At 42.6% G+C, this 17,037-nt stretch overlaps 2 protein-coding genes across 3 annotated transcripts in view; both read left to right on the top strand.

Annotated features, from left to right (window-relative positions):
* Positions 1 to 4,671, top strand: part of pum1 (pumilio RNA-binding family member 1) — a 30,347-nt gene extending 25,676 nt beyond the window's left edge. For both annotated transcript variants that reach the window (XM_022198679.2, XM_022198677.2), the window contains exons 22-23: positions 161 to 353; positions 2,956 to 4,671. In XM_022198679.2, coding sequence (XP_022054371.1) covers positions 161 to 353; positions 2,956 to 3,087 — 325 coding nt within the window. In that variant the 3' untranslated portion in view covers positions 3,088 to 4,671. The remainder of the gene's footprint in view (positions 1 to 160; positions 354 to 2,955) is intronic.
* A 6,100-nt stretch (positions 4,672 to 10,771) lies between these two features.
* The window catches only part of sdc3 (syndecan 3), a 51,545-nt gene continuing 45,279 nt past the window's right edge, over positions 10,772 to 17,037 (top strand). The window contains exon 1 of the mRNA XM_022198680.2: positions 10,772 to 11,358. Within this exon, the coding sequence (XP_022054372.2) occupies positions 11,305 to 11,358 (54 nt within the window). The 5' untranslated portion in view covers positions 10,772 to 11,304. The remainder of the gene's footprint in view (positions 11,359 to 17,037) is intronic.

The following is a 17,037-nucleotide window of genomic DNA, read 5'->3' as shown; positions in this document are numbered from 1 at the left end:
GACCAACACATTGGTGTAAAACATGTTTATCAAAAAGCTAATTGTCTGAACTGAGCGGAAACAAAAGCGTTTTCTTGTGAACATGATAAACTATAACTACTAGTAGTTTTCTTATGAACTTGATGTGCCTCTGGTTAAATCCACCTCCTTCTGTCTGCAGTAATGTGGTGGAGAAGTGTGTGACCCACGCATCACGGGCAGAACGGGCAGTACTGATAGATGAAGTGTGCAGCCTGACTGAGGGCCCCCACAGTGCCTTATACACCATGATGAAGGACCAGTACGCCAACTACGTGGTGCAGAAGATGATTGATGTGGCCGAGCCAACGCAGCGCAAAATCGTAATGCATAAGGTTGGTGGAGGGGCAGGAGCTGTTGTACGTGTCGCATCAAAATGCTGGGATAAAGGATGTGGGGTCCAGACTTGTTCAAGTCCAAAGTTTATTGCAGTTGCTCACAAGCCTTGTGGTATTCAGCGAAATTCTCCATTATAATTTTGCCATTATAGTGGGCCAAACATTTGTGCAGATTCTGACCACCGAAGCTGAACCTGTAGAGCCTCTTTCAGGGCTGTTTTCATGGTAGAAAATACTCTGCAAACAAAGAAAAAGTCGCACATTCTAATATTTTGCTGGACTGCGTTTAGCTTCGAGTACAGCACACGTTTGCTGTGGCATCATTTCGATGAGCTTCTGCAGTGTCACAGCATTTATTTCTGTCCAAAGATACATTAATTTTTTTTGCCAAGATCTTATATTGATGATGGGAGAGTCGGACCGCTGCACAACGTCGTCTTCTCCAGAACATCCCATACATTCTCAGTGGGGCTGAGGTGTGGACTCAGTGGAGGCTGATCCATGTTTGAAAATGACGTCTCTTGCTTCCTGATCAACACTGTGAGCCTCAGGAATCCTGGCATCATCATCTGAGAATATGCCCATGCCATCAGGGAAGAAAACCTCAACTGATATAAAGGCCTGGTCATTCAGTATCTTCAGGTAGTCAGCTGACCTCATTCTTTAGGAACATAACGTTGCTGAACCTGACCAACCCCAGATCATAATCCTGACCCCTACAGGCTTGTAGGCACTTGTCATCACTTCATCTGCCTCTCTTCCTACTCTGATGTCCGCATCACTTTGGAACAGGGTAAATTTGGACTCATCATGCCACATGACCGATCACGTTTATTCATCGAAGATGATGGTTCACTGTTTTCCTTCCAGGTTTTAGTAATGCGTTGGAAGATTCTTAACCCGATTTTAGTAGTCTCAGAAATCTCCTTAGTTGTTTTCTTTACTTAACCAATAATTTGACCCGTCTGAGACAGCTTAACATCCTTTCTATGACTACAGGATGTCTTTCAATGTGGTTTAAGAAATGAGAAGCTCCTCACTAGGGCTGCAGCTAACGAAGCCTCGAGTAATCGTCCGAGCACGATACGTCATCAAAAGCGGAAGTGAGCGTGCAATGCAACAGAAATCGGTGTCCCACCGGAGTGCGGAACACAGACGGACATCGGCGCTGCATCGTGTATATATTATGTATGCACGATGCAGCGCAGATGTCCGCATTTAGATACAGCTGTATAATAAACGCTGACATCCGTGTTTACGATAGATCGCGGATGTCCGCGCTGTATCGTGCTCGGACGATTACTCGAGACTTCGTTAGCTGCAGCCCTACTCCTCACTGCATCAGCTAGAGTTAAATATATTGTTGCAGCTGAAGCGTATTCACAACTGCAGTAATTATGCAAAGAAAGGCTCTTACCTATTTGCTGAGCTAAATCCAGGTAGCGACTTTTTCTTTCTTTTCCTGAGGTACATCTCAGTGGCCCTGAAAAACTGCTGTTCAGGTCTCGACACTGACTGGTTAAATTCGTAGAGGACTGTGAGCACTATCTTTTTCTGCCATTTCAATGTCCTCATTAAGTAGCAGTGTTGTCCTGTCTTACATCGCCATCATCAAAGTAAAACTGACCACATAGTTTAACATAACAAACTTCTGGTGTTCTATTTCCTCAGTGCTCACAGAGCTGGAATTGCATCCAGCAGCTATTATTTGTTGTCGCTTTGGCGCCCTCAGAGCTGATGTCGCTGTCAAAGCTGTTGGATCCGACACTATATGGAAACAGAAGGATTGTACGGGCTGATTACAGGGCAGTTTCTGTAAAAGTTCATGCCAACGTGCACTGGAAAGCTGCCTACACAGTTTGTGTCATGCTGAGAGATGCTGTATAGACATGATTAGCTGTGATGGGCCTTTTTAAAATACAACATCTGAAGAGGAGAGTTTTCAGGCGTGCAGACGGGTCAGTGTCAGCTTTTGAATATTTTACTTAAATGGCATCCCAGAGACTGTATGTGCTCTTGAGTGCACTAAAGCCATTACGGTGCCATTGCTCTTCCACAAAAATATATATTTTAACAGAAAAATACTGTTAATCTAGTTTATTTACATAAACTACTGTTAAAGTGTTCAGGAACAATCGAAACACATCATGCATATCAAAAAGTAATTAAAATTGCTTATTATGACTCATAAATGGAAATGGAGCAGAGGTAAATAAATTAGTTCTTAAAATGAAATGAATGAGCTCTTCTCAGATTTGCAAATGTATCATCGCCGACTGGATTAATATTCAGTCTTAAATGACCGCTTGTTTCATCTTCGGCTGTTAAACCCCCAAAGACATCAGCAGGAGAAACAGACCTCCTCATTTGACTGCACATCAATCGATCTTCCTCTGGTCAATGGTGTCAATGGTTTCCAAGGCAACGCAGCAGAGACTGACTTAAATACAAATAAATGGGTGTTTGATGTTGGCAAAAAAGACACAGATTGCTCTGACAGTATGCGATTTCTGCACAAAGAAAGGGGAGAGGCAGAAAAAAAGAGTGTTGTGTATTGTGCGTCCGTCCATTTTTGACCAACCTTTGTGTTCCTGTGCAGATCCGGCCTCACATCTCCACCCTGAGGAAGTACACGTATGGAAAACACATTCTGGCCAAGCTGGAGAAGTACTACATGAAGAACGGCGTCGACCTGGGTCCCCTCTGTGGCCCTCCTAATGGCATCATGTAACCCCCCCACATGTCCCACCCTGAAATCATGTCTACCCCCGACCTGCCCCCACCCTTCGACTCACCTTCCTTATGCCATCCCCACCCCACCGTCCCCGTCTGACCCTTAAAGAAAGCACCCTGCTCACTTTTCCCCCTCCGAATCCTACCCACAGAGGACGTGGAGTTACCCCTGTACCACTGTTTCCATGACAACCCATCAGGAGGAGCCTGTTGCTACAGGCAGCCTTATTTTTTTTTTCTATTATGTCAACCCTTCCCCAGCCGAGCCCAGCCCCGCTGAACTGGGTGAAGGAGGGAAGGAGGGCAGGGGGTGGAGAGAGAGAGAGATCATTCACTCATCGCTTCACTCCCTCTTTTTTTTTTTTTTATTTCCTCTTTTTGTTGTTTCTGATAAACTCAAAAATCATTTCACTTTTTTGCTACTGCTGCACACACAATCCTGGTGTCCTCTCTCCTCCTCCCATCCTAGCTATTTACCACTATGAGATGGAATGAGTATTTAATTTGTCTGACGTCACAGAATCATAGACAAATCCACACACGCCATCAGCTAACCAGCAGACAGATCATTTAGCATGGGAGATTCGTTTTCTGGTCTTGCTTCTATAAATATAACGTGTATACTTGGTGTAGACCTTTGCATATATATATAAATATATATATAAAACTTTGTAGTTTTTCTGGTTTTTGATGTTGAATCTGTATCTATAATGTATCCTAGTAGTGACCACATACTTCTGACTGTATAATTGTACATTTGTAAACCCTTGTAATGTAAAAGTGCTTTACCACCCTTTTTGGTATGAGAAGAAAAAAAGAAAAAAAAGCTCACTCTGGAAAAAAAAACCCTGTGCATTTCAGTGTATATTCTCACTTCCTTGGTTGTGACATATGAGTTGTTGTATATTGTAAATTGTAATATCAAATTTTTGTTTTGAAAAGCCCTTTCTATACAGCGTAGTACTTGTACAAAGATTCGCCACGCTTGGTTTTATCTTTATCTTGTCACTGCTTAACTTAAGACGTCGATCTCCCACTGACTCCCAATTGGACACGTTCTGTTAGACTTAGTGGTGTCTTCTGGTTTATGTTTAAAGCTTTTTTTTTTTGTTTGACTTTTTGACCTTTTTTTAAGATCTTTTTATAGGATTGCTTTACCCCATGAAATGTGTCATGCGGTTGGGTATGCTGGCCGGGTGGGAGAATTAACTTTTACTCATTTAAACCCCACCGAAACCCCCTCAATTACCCATGACCGTTTTCAGGGGTAAACCCATGGATTGTACAGAGGAGATTCTTGTGTTTTTTGGCATTTCTCTAGTGCTGTAAGTGCTGTATCATACTGTCCATGTCCTTTTGGGTGAGAGAGGCAGCCCGCCACAGCGCGGTGTACATTTGGAGCAGCCTTGTGTATATTTACTACGAGCACACCTGTAACCATATGTGTATAGTTAACAGAACCTGTGTATGCTTATTGCCTGGGCAACTATTTTTTGTAACTCCTGTTGTAGATTGTCTCTAAACAATTGTGTGATCTTTATTTTGAAACCAAACTGAACAAAAAAAATCTTTGAAAATTGAACCGTCTCACGTGTGCGTCATTGTTTGCTGAAAAAACTCAAAATCTCACCAAGTCTGTCTTATTTTTAGTCGAAAGTCTCATCCTGATCGATTTAAGATAAATTGACTTCACAAGTGACATTTCAGCAAGATGGAGGGACTTTTTTTTTTTAAGACGGTGCGTCTTAAATATCTTGTTTCGTCAAACAATCTTGGAATTACCTTGTTTTAACCCTGATGTCGTCCTGCGGGTGAAATTGACCCATCTTATAGTTTAAAAATGTGGGAAAAAATATTTTCACAGTGAAAACGTTCACATTTTCAATTTGTTGGGGAAATGTTTGAACATTTTTTGATGGGGAAAAAATGTAAAAAGAAAATGTTTCTTTAAGGACATTTGGGGGAAAAAACAAAATCCAGTGAAATTTGCTGGATTTTGGTTGATTTTTATGTGAATGTTCTTAAAGAAAATAGAAGTTTTACTGATTTGTATGTCACCACTTTAGATATTTTAGGATTTTTTTGGAAGGTTTTACTCATTTTTTTTTTCATATTTACAAGAATTTTCTTGCCAAATTTGGGGGATTTTTTTAAAATAAAAGTTTTAAGGGAAACTTGTAAGGAATTATTGGAATTTTCTTCCGGAAGGTTTTGCAAATTTTCCAGAAATTTGGGGATTTTTTTGCTGATTTTTTTATTTTTTTTTGCAGACAAGGAAATAATATTTGTGATGCCCATAAAAGCAGACAGCAGGAGGGTTAATACATCTCAAATTAGGATGTTGCATGAAAGCAAAAATCTATTTTTGAGTGGAAAAACTGCTTTTTTTAAAAGCATATCTGGCTTATTTTGAGACACCTAAGCTTGACAATCCTGGTAAAATATAGCTTAAAATAAGTTTTCCAAGCAAAATGTAAGATCTCAAGATTCTAAATATATCTTATTTCAAGAAATCTCACCAAGCCATTTTCCACTTGTTCTCTTGGCATTTTTTTTTTAACTTATTTCAAGGTAAAAGTTCCTTGAAATAATTTTTTTTCCTTGTTTTGAGAGGGGCATTTTTTCCAGTGTATGTTTTATCCTCTTTTGCAGAGATGAAGGGACATCAGTATTTTCATTTTCTAATAGGCAGAAAACTGGATCTGTGCCATTGAGTCTGTTCCACTCATCTGAATGAGTGTGTCTGCAGTGATGAGACTGCTCAGCATGAGTCACAGAGGGGACCAGGGAGCCTGCTCCTGATGCTCCACTTTCTCCATAAATGCAACTGATTAATGAGGCTGGCACCTTAATATGGCACCGCTCTAACTGACAGCCAGCAATGCCGAACGGGGCCGACTGCACCCGCTAAAGAATAATTCAACTCGTGTACCGATAACAATGTGGCTATTATTTCTACTCCCTGGACTGACCATCCAGATAATTACATGATCACGATTGGAGGAGCAAGAGTGAAAAGTTTCTGGGGTAAAAGTAAACCCATGGCTGCCTCCATTCAGTAGCCTAATACACTGGTTTTGACATGTGTGACGGGAGATTATCAGGCTGCACTGCAGAGTTTAGCAGGTGTCTGTCAAAAATATCCATCTTGTGATCCTCCGGTTGCATCATTTCGAGAGACTCAAAAGACAAAACCTGTTCTCGCCTGTCCGGCTTTTACCCGAGCGGATGCAGCTGCGTTGGATGTTGCTTTGAAAACAAGTCAAGTTGGGTGTGATGCTGGTGGCGTTAATGCCGTGGCTTTGTGGATTTCTTAAAAGAGACCGTAACAAAAGCCTGAGAAGAGAAGTGGGGGTGCATTACCTGCGGTGTTCTTAAACCGTATGAAAGGTCTTCTAAGCTTTAGGCTGTGGGAAAGATCAGTTAGGATAAAAGTGAGCAGCTCCTCTGGACTCTGACACTAGTGTTGGGAAATACACCTGAAAGTACAAAGCTTTAAGGTGGACCCTGTATTACTGCTTATCCTGTCTACTACAGATGAATTTTCCAAGACACACATTCCCTTAATTTGTCGGTAATGGAGTCAAAAGAGGCACCTCTGCTCTGTTCTTTTAGCTTCCTTTAACCCTGTGTTGTCCTGCAGGTCAAAATTGACCCGTTTTAAAGTTTGAAAATGTGGAAAAAATATATAATTTCACAGTGAAACTTCTGATGTTCACATTTTCAACATTTTGGGAATTTTTTGAACATTTTTTGGTGCAAAAAAAGAAATGTTAAAAATGTTTCTTTAAGAACATTCACATGAATATCAACCAAAATCCAGTGAATTTTGCTGGATTTTGATTGATTTTGTTGTGAATGTTCTTAAACAAATATTAGAAGTTTTACTGATATGTATGTAATCATGTTAGATATTTTTTAGGATTTTTTGGATGATTTTTGTTCATTTTTTGAAAATATTTGCAAGCATTTTCTTCCCAAATTTGGGGGATATTTTTAAATAAAACTTTTAAGGAATCATAGGAATTTTCTTCCTTTTCAGAAATTTGGGGAATTTTTTGCTGAATTTTGGTATTTTTTCAGACAAGGAAATGAAGACAACAGGAGGGTTAAACTCTGCCATCTAGACAGGACTCTGCTGTTTGACTTACATGTAAAACTAATTCAGAACGCTGAAGCCAATGATCCTCTTGCCCTTATTTGGCTGATTTAGTCTCACTTCAAACAATATAAGAAACTTCTTTTAAGTCTAGTCCAGGGTGTCCCCTGCCTTCACCCGAGCCAGCTGGGATAGGCTCCAGCACCCCCCGCGACCCTAGTGAGGATAAAGTGGTGTACAGAGAATGGATGGATGGAAGAAGACTGCCCTGATGCCCCTTTTTCTACACATTTTCCTTCATGTTTGCTGGAGAAACCGACCCTCAGTCCCACCTGCTCCTTCTACTGCAGCTCGTCATCATCTGATTAATTACAATAAATCTAAAAATAATTACTCATCAGCTCATTAGGCAAATGAGAAGATTTACATCACCTCAATAAATTATCAAATCTTAAGAATATAATTAGCCATCAGCGCAAAAATAGATCCAACGTCATGCGCAAACTTGGCGATGATCTTATAAAACAGCAGCAAATGTATCACAGAAAGTCTTTGTAAGACTTTAAAAATGTTTTTTTAAATATCTTGTAAGGCATTATTGATCACGGATGTTGTATAAATAACCTGCTAAATCACTTGATGCACAGTTATGGATGAAACAGAAAGTCATAAGTTCATTATGCTGGCAAAAAAAACCACCCCAGTGGATACAAACCATGAGAAACTATGCTGATCATCCTAAAAGATATGCTGCTTTTTTGTCTCTTTTACTCCAAATGGGACCGTAACTGACCGGATTTACACCATGATGCATTCAAACAGTCTTGAAAGTAGACGACATCATCACAAACTTATTAAGAAAATGCTTACTGAGATAACAAATGAAGAAAGAAGCAGGCTAGTTTGCTTCAAAATTCCTTCTATAAACAGAGGTGTCGCCTCCTGCTGCTATTTTAAAGAATGAACATTTACAGTTCTTTCATGGTGGCTTCACTTTTCATCTGTTTTTATTTTAAACTGCCTATGGTCTATGTTAGTGTTATCTATTTCTTGAAAGTTCATAACAACAAAAAAAATAAGTTTGATTGCATGAACAAATCCCAGGTGTGCTTCTTCCCTGATTCATGAACAGACATCATATTCCTTCATAATGGAGCCCTTTCACCCTCTATCGCTCTCCTTGTTGGCTTCCGTGCAGGTCACCCTAGGCAAGATGCAGTCCTTTTTCATGTTTTTTTTTAATTTGTTGAGGATTTGGTGGAGGCTCTGCTTGTACCCGGCTGCAGACATCCCCCGCTGGATCCTCTCAAACACTGGCGTGGTCTGAAAGGCTCCCTCTACCTTCACTTGGATTTCAGCAGCACTGGGTCTACTCTTCAGACCACTGCTGCTTGGTTTTGTTGTCCATTTGTAGATGCTACACTGCACACCAACACAAACCTACTACACACTACCGCTGCTTTCTTTAAAAAAAAAAAAAAAGCAATCCTGTAGCCTAGCCGCACTAGACCCAGGTCTGAAGACACAAGGGTCTAGGAACTCTCGACAGGGAGGGAGGCGGGCTAAAAGGTTGTCTTTCAAATCACTCTGCTGCAATTGGGTAGGTATACAACCAATCAGCGCAACGAATAGGCTGACGTAGTTCCTAGAGCGCTGGAAATCAGAGGATGAGGTAGTTCAGTGAAGCCTTATTTAGACAGTCAATGGATGAAGCTCAAGCATATTACAGACATGTTAACAGAAAGATTATTCTGAGTCGGTGCTAATGGAGCTCAACGACTGTTGTCGTTTTTGTTGTCGACCCTGGCAGAGAATTAAATTCGTTGCCGTGGGTTGTCTAGCGTGGCTAGGCTAGTTCTTTCCGGTTGTTTCTGTCAGAATCGTCGCTCCTCTGTCGTCACTTAGTTACGCCCGCCTTCTGACTCTACACTTCATGGTGATTCATCGGCCAGTTTTAGGAGCATCCAACCTCGAGACTTACCGAGGGTAACTAGACCCACCCTGGCAGAGAATTAAATTTGTTGCCGTGGGTTGTCTAGCGCGGCTAGGCTAGCAATCCTGCATTTTCACCGTTGATCATTGGTTACCAACTCCTCCAGCCCGTGACGTACTCGGTTCATAACTCTGGCCCAGCAAAGTGTTGGTGCCTGAAAAGCACCACTTTTTGGAGCCTGGAGTTGGTGCTTAGTTGGTGGAAACACAAAGAACTGGTGCCAAATCAGGCACTGGCTCCGAACTAGTACTGGAACCAGCTTGGTGGTCTCGCCACCTTGGTTGGCGCATGCAGACATGTACTACTGGACTCCACAGCATCCAGCAGGGAGCAGAGGTTGCTCTTGATGGAGTGAGATCTTGCAGTAAAAGCAACAACAATCCTGTTTCCCCAAACACCTCACCTACCTCGAGTGATGACATGAATGAGGGATTTTGGACGGAGCGAAAAATGGATTCTCTCAAAAAGCAAAAGTGTCACCTTACCTCCTAGTCTGGGCCATTTTCGGTCCCATGCTGCTCGCATCATGAGCTCAGAGCAAGAAATATTAACTATAAGCTTGAATTTTGTTGGGTTTTGATATTTTATTTGAAGTCATGGTTAAAGCAAGCCAGCAAAATCTGCTAAGCTCCAGTTATATTTGTAAAATTGGGGGAAAAAATGAAAATAAATGCAACGTTCTTTCTCTCATTGGAGCGAGTGCTGAGCGATGTGTGGCTGTAGCGGTGTGAAATTTGAGATGAGCTTTGAGCGTTATCGAACCGAGCGCCATGGAGGGCCTATGAACACTGAGGTCTGATGGACTTCACATTGAGGTCGAAATGAGGTTTTCCAGCTTGTGTGCAGCAGCTGGCTCTGGATTTGCCTTGCTCTTTTTATTGAAATGTTGACTTATTTGTATTCATGCATGCAAAAAACATGCTGTCGTTGCCAAAAAGGCTTTCACTTATGAGGAGATTGACTTTTTTGTGAATCGGTGTGCTAAATTGTAGTAAATAAAGTAGTTCAATTAATAGTAAAGTGGCTAAATTCAAATTAAGCCTCTTCTCTGCTAGCCTTCATAAAAACAGCCCATTAAAAATGATTATAATTATTGATATCGACTGAAATGAGCACTTAATCGTGATAAGTTCTGTACCATTTTTGACATTTTGAACAGTCATTATTTTTCCAGCCTGGCTGTCGAGCAGGTAGCTACAGTGCAGGGTTGCTAGGCGACACAAGTAGGCTACAGCCCCAGTATGGTGTGACATTACTGTTCTTGTTTAGGTAGGCCCAGGTGTGAGGTCACAGTGACCCAGCCAATCACAGCGCGGCGCCGCAGCTGAGCGCTAAAGGTGTGCGTGAAGAAATGGCGTGCATCCGAGCGGAGGCACCTGAGCGCAAAACAAAAGGCAGCGAGCCAAGAGCAGCAGCAGCATCAGCCACGACTGCCCGGTGTGTGTGCGTAAAGCTGGCTGTGGGGCTGCGGGTGTCTAACCGAGCTGCAGGGGGCATCCTCGCCCTTGCTCGCGTATTGGAGATTCCCCCTCACCTCCCCTCCAATCCTAAACCAACCAGTCTCTCTTTAACACACACATATATTCGCTCTCACACACCCCTCCTCCTGCCAAACTCCCAGGCCAGGCAGCGTCGCCATACGGAACATCCTGCCCTCAGCGGAGAGGGGGAGGAGAGAGAGAGCGAGAGAGCCTGAGAGTGTGTAGAGCGAGAGAGAGAGAGAAGGGGGGAGAGAGCCCGAGAGTGTATTGGGAGAGAAGAGAGAGAGACGAGGTCTGGCGTCTCCTGGTAGTAAATTATCAGGTTTCGAGCACAAAAACTCGGAGAGAAGAAGGAGAGGAGGCCTCGTGGAAAGCTCACTGCTCCACTGGTGACCGGGACCGGCAGCAGCGCGTAAAGCCGTGGATTAAAAAAAAAAAAAGAACCCGACGAGAAGGACGGATGGTCGTGCAGACGGGCGACGCGCTCTGAAGTTGGACAGACTACCGAGAGACACCGAGCAGCGGCAGCAGCTTTTTGTCCGTCCACTTCCTCCCCCCCTCCTCCCAAAACCCTCCCGTGAAGGCAGCAGCAGCAGCAGCAGCAGCGGCGGCACCGGGAGGCTGTGCCCGCGCACCCCGATCATGAAGCTGCCGTGGCTCCTGGCGCTCACGGCGCTGCTTGCTCACGCCACCACGGTAAGCCTCGGATCCTTTGTTAACGTGTGCGCACGAAGGGGGGGCTTTTTTTTTCTTTTAGCTTTATCTTTAATGGTAGGAAATCCTGCACTCGACCTACATATCAGCCCTTATTGGCCGTCCCCGACTCCCCGTGCACCCCACCCCCCGCCTTTACGCACACACACACACACACACACACACACACACACACACACACACACACACACACACACACACACACCAGCCTTTGTGTCTCAGTGTCGGGGTTTATTGTGGCCTGTGTGTGTCCCCTCCACTCGGGGGGTGTGTGTCTGTACGTGTGTGTGTGTGTGTGTGTGTGTGTGTGTGGGGGGGTAATTAGCGGGTTATCTGTAATTGGGCTTGATTACGGGTCTGTGGTGTCTGTGTCACCGGCTCACATCCTGCCGTTAATTTGGGGGGGCTCCGCTCATACTGCGGCTTTAACGACTTTATTACCGGGGGTCGGGACGGTGAGTGCGTGTGTGTGTGTGTGAGAGAGAGAGAGAGAGAGCGAGAGAGAGAGACATGGAGAAGAGGATGATTGAACCTGTGAGGCTCCTTTAATTGCCAGATAAACGGCGACCTCATTGTCCCGATGCCAGAATCCAACCTGGGGCATCCTCCCGTGTGTGCGTGTGTGCGCAGCGGCGTGTGGTGAGAAGTGGGTGGGGTAACGGGGAAGTTTAACGGCGATGCGGTGCGCGAACGAACGCCAGGATGGAATGATGTCATCGGGAATCGCGAGGAGAGGGAAGCTGATTAGGAATGCTAGAGCCTCCCCCTTCCTCTCCCCCATCTCCACCTCCACCTCTCCTCTCCGGAACCGTCCACGCCGAGATTCACGCGTCCCCAACAGCACGCCCACACCTTCCGCTGCCGATTAATCCAGATTTATCCTATGAGCAGCAGGAGCAGGAGGAGGTGGTGGAGGAAGAGGAGGGAGGAAGCTCGCTGAATCATTGAGAGAAAAGAGAGGAAGGGAAAAAAAAAAATCAAAATGCACATCTAATTTTGGACGTGAAAGCCCCAGGAGCGACATCTCCGTAGGCTAATATCCCCCCAGAGTGTTTTACTGCAGCTCTGTAGTGAGAGTGGAGTAATTTTTGGAGGGCTGCACGTTGTTTTTATTTTCTTTAGAGTTTTTTTTAAACCTTCATTCATGGCTGGATCATCCTGCTAGGGGCCCCTGATGTTCCCTCATGCCCTCTGTTTAACCCTCCTGTTGTCTTGCAGGTCAAAACTGACCCGTTTTAAAGTTTGAAAATGTGGAAAAAAAAAAAAAATTTCACAGTAAAACTTCTGATGTTCACATTTTCAACATTTTTGGAAATGTTTGAACATTTTTTGTTGGAAAAAAATGAAATGTTAAAGATGTTTCCTAAGAACATTCACATAAAAATCAACCAAAATCCAGCGAAATTCGCTGGATTTTGTTTGATTTTTATGTGAATGTTCTTAAAGAAAATATTACAAGTTTTACTGATAAACATGTAATCACTTTAGATACTTTTAAGATTTTTTGGGAAGATTTTTACAGATTTTTAAAAAATATTTACAAGAATTTTCTTGCCAAATTTGGGAGATTTAAAAAAAAACTTTTAAGGAATTATTTGAATTTTTCTTCTCTTGCAAATTTTCAGAAATTTTGGGGGATTTTTTTTTTTTTTGCTGAATTTTGGGATTTTTTTTTAGACAAGGAAACAATATTTTTTGGTGCCCATAAATGAAGACAACAGGATTGTTAACACACATGGAGGCACCAGGGGCCCATTAGGAGCAGAGCAACCGTCAGACATGCTCAGATATAGAACTTGATGTGTCCCAACAATTTGTGTGCAGTTATCCAGCATTCCTTATCTGTACATATCGACAGTTTTATCTCTACTTTTTGTATTTTTCTTCATCTTGTTCCTTCGTTGTTAGTAGCTGCAGTGAAGTGTGAATTTCCCTGGTTTCTCTTATATAATCCTCTTTCACTAGCAGGCTATTTTTTATACTTAATTAGTTTCCCTGCAAAACAATTCTTAATTTGTGGTGATTTAATTGAGCACAGCTTCATCCAGGCAGAAGTTTTTGAGCAGAACATTAAAGTAAACTTTTTAAAAAATGCCTTTAAGTTTAAAGAACACACATCATAAACATAGATTCAGACTTCAAGGCTTTCATTTAATGAATCTAAAGAACCAGTAGCGCTTGAGCAGAGGTGAGCTGGTATGACAGAGTTGTAGTGATGTGTAAAGATCAGTGCAGAAAAGAGGCCAAACTTCCCAGTTCCACATCCTCTAGAGGAATTTTAGAGTTTCATCTTAGCCATTTTAAGGCATGAAGGGATTATGTTCACGGAAAAGCTTTTGAATCTGTAACTTTGATGCATGGTTTTGGGTTTTTAGGGGTTTAACTAGTTATCAGAGATGGACTTTAAGCTGTTTTTAATGTTTAAAAAAGGCTGCCTTTGCTGATATTGCATTTTAGTGGTGCAGATCTTTGGCTAAATCACCAAAATCAGCTTCCATGCAGTAATTGTGGAGGTTTTTGGGGCCTGTTGAGTAGAGCAGCAACAATTGTTCAATTAGTTGTCAACTATCTGGATCATAAATAATCAGTTTGAGTACTTTTTTAAAGGAAAAAAAAAATGAAATTCTGTTATTCCAGCTTCTTAAATATGAATATTTTCTAGTTTATTTCCTCCTCTGTCACAGTGAACTCACTATTCTTGAGTTGAGATTTTTGGACAGCATCTTGGTGGTTTTTGGACACACTGGTTGATATGTTGCACCATCTCCTGACTTTTCATAAATGAAACAGTAAACTGATTAGTGGAAATAATCAGTAGTTTTCTTTGGCATCGCCTCGGGTTACTTAATTCCAGCCTTTGCTTTCATTTCTTCACTTGGATGCAATATTTGTATTGTCAACATCTTGGCATTCTGTTTCGCAGTTTCTGCTCTGATGTTGCATCGCTTTGCCAGAGGTTTTCAACACCTCGCACACACACACTTACACACTCGCCCCGATGACACTGATTACTACTGGGTCAGTCGGTTGCCATCCTTGCCAGAGATCCTTGGCCTCTGACCGACCTAATCCGTCTTTAAGTGTACAGATGGAGACAGGTGTGACACACATATACACACACCTTTAAATACACACTGAGTTTGTGGCACACAGAGGGATTTCAGGTGCCGCACGAAAGGTGGCAGACACACATACATCAACGATTTAATAATTACAAGACTCACCTCAAGCAACCCAGCCCTTGAACACACACAAACGCACACACGACCAATGACTGCGCGCATTTGCTGACAAGATCCTTCTTCAGTTGCTTCTTGGCTTGAAACCAGCTCACTGTGTGTGTGTGTGTATGTGTGTGTGTGTGATCCCTGGTGTTGTGTCTCTGTGGGTATTTCCACTTATTGGGGCTGTGACATCATATCCGGGCGACTATATTTTACATGGGAGATTGGTTTTCCCACAGACATCTGTTGTGTCCCATGGATAGCTAGTTTGTGTGTGTGTGCATCCGTTTGCCTTCATGAGAGCCCTGACTGTCCATCTGTCTGTGTGGGCTCAAAAATAGTGAATATGCGCTGCCAAAAGCTTGTTCTCGCCAACCCTCTCCCTCTCTTTCTCTCTCTTTCGCCTTGACAAGTGTGTGTTACGGTGTGTGTGTGTGTGTGTTGCGGAAAAGTGTTGTGTTCTTGAAGATCATGTTTAACTCGTGGAATGAATCAGTGTTTTGTGCCCAGCAGACAAAGCCCCCTATAGAGAGAGACGAAAGAAAAGAGAGAAGGATCAAGAAAGAGGAAAAAATAGCCCGAGCGAGGCGGATTGAGGGAGAGTGTGGAATGTGAGAGGCAATTTGACACAGGAAGTGGGTCCTTCTTGCTCTCCTGGAGGACAAAGTCCCCTCACACACACACACATGGATGACAGGTAGAAAACAGTGGCGGGATGGAGGAAGTCTTTCAGGTGTGTGTGTGTGTGTGTGTGTGTGTGTGTGTGTGTGTGTGTGTGTGTGTGTGTGTGTGTGTGTGTGTGTGTGTGTGTGTGTGTGTGTGTGTGTGTGTGTGTGTGTGTGTGTGAAAGGATGGGCGAGGGTGTGGGGGTCACCTTCCAGTCGATAGAGGAAATGAAAAGGATCAGGGTTCATATCCGGAGCTGTGTCTGCAGGTGAGCGTGGACACGGTGAGAGAAAAGCCTCTCAGTAGGAAAAATATCTCCCACCTCTCCCCCTCTCCTCACCCCGTCTCCTCCCTTCTCGATGTGAACACACACGGCTCGCTCCTATCTGAAAGCAATTTCTTATCACATGGGGATGGACCGGCATGGGCAGATGTGCTGCATTTGACCGAAATTAGTTTTCCTTTCTCATGGAGGGAGTTTTAATGTTTGATTCAGCTCAGAAGGAATGGAATTTCCCATTAAAGTGATAACAGCATGTGGGGACGGAGAGAAACCTGCCTCCACAATACCTGTTATTTTGAGACGTCCTCCTCTGAGCTGAGAGAACAATGCGAGCTGAAAGTCTGCAGCCAAGTCTGGAGTTTTACTTGCTAACTAAATTTGCAAAACTCGTCAGTTGAACTGAACAAGGACAGCCAGTACCGACACCGAGAGCGCTCCAAATTCCCTGCAGCAATCTCCAAGACCTTTAACCTCTAATGTCAGACAGCAGACTAAGAATTTAGATGTCACATTTGACCCACGTCTGGATTCATGTTGAGAAATTTGTTCTTTTTCCAGTCACAAGTGTGCTTGTTAATCGAACAAAGGGGACACAGAGAGGCTGAGAGTCCTCAAGCAGAAGAAAAACAAAGCTTTTATATAGTACTAGAACAACTCCATTTCGTAAATAAGAGAGATATTCGATAATATCAGCCCACCGATATTGTCAGCCTGATATTGGCATGAAAATGTAATATCGGTCAATATCGTTATTGGTTTTTCTGCCTATTATGAAAACCAATAAAATAATACCTGGATTTTGCCGGCATTTACTGTCTCATAGAGGGAGGGACAGAGGGAGAGAGTGAACTGTGATTTGAGACAGTTAAAAATATATATTTATGGTATTTTTTTATAACTTAGGTTGAAATCATTTTCTTATTCTGCACATACAGTGTTTACATTTGAAAAGCCTTATTACATTTGAGAATGCATCCAGTGGGGTATCACAATAACATTAGGCGTGATGAGTTAATCCCAGGAAAGGAGACGTGATGTTACCTAAAATTCGTAAAATAGCCCACATGTGTCGGTATCAGTAGATATCGGAATCGGAAATTGAGAGTTGGAAAATATCAGTTATTGACAAAAAAGCCAATATCAGACATCCCTAGTAAATGCCATAATATAGTTAGATTTGTCACTACATTACCATGATAATGGTGATACAACAGCCAAAACCCCCCAAAAAACAAATTTTCATTCCATAGTAAAATGTAACAAAAAAAAAAAAGTGTGAAAATCTGTCAGGAAAGGTACCAAAAAATCTTTAAATAATGAGGTTTTTAGAAGATTTAACTACAGTCAAAATGAGAATCAGTTTAATTTTACATCTAAATGCCTACCTTTTTTCCTGTAATTTAAACAAGAAACATTTGTAAAACAGTAAATTGGTCAAAAAATAGTCCTTAGTTCACTCATTGCTACTCTTAAAGTTGGGCAAAGCAA

This window comes from Acanthochromis polyacanthus, chromosome 11 (assembly GCF_021347895.1).
Source record: "Acanthochromis polyacanthus isolate Apoly-LR-REF ecotype Palm Island chromosome 11, KAUST_Apoly_ChrSc, whole genome shotgun sequence".
NCBI classification, from domain to species: Eukaryota; Metazoa; Chordata; class Actinopteri; family Pomacentridae; genus Acanthochromis; species Acanthochromis polyacanthus.
Note: the sequence above shows the minus strand (reverse complement) of the source record. Positions and strands in the feature narration are given on the sequence as shown.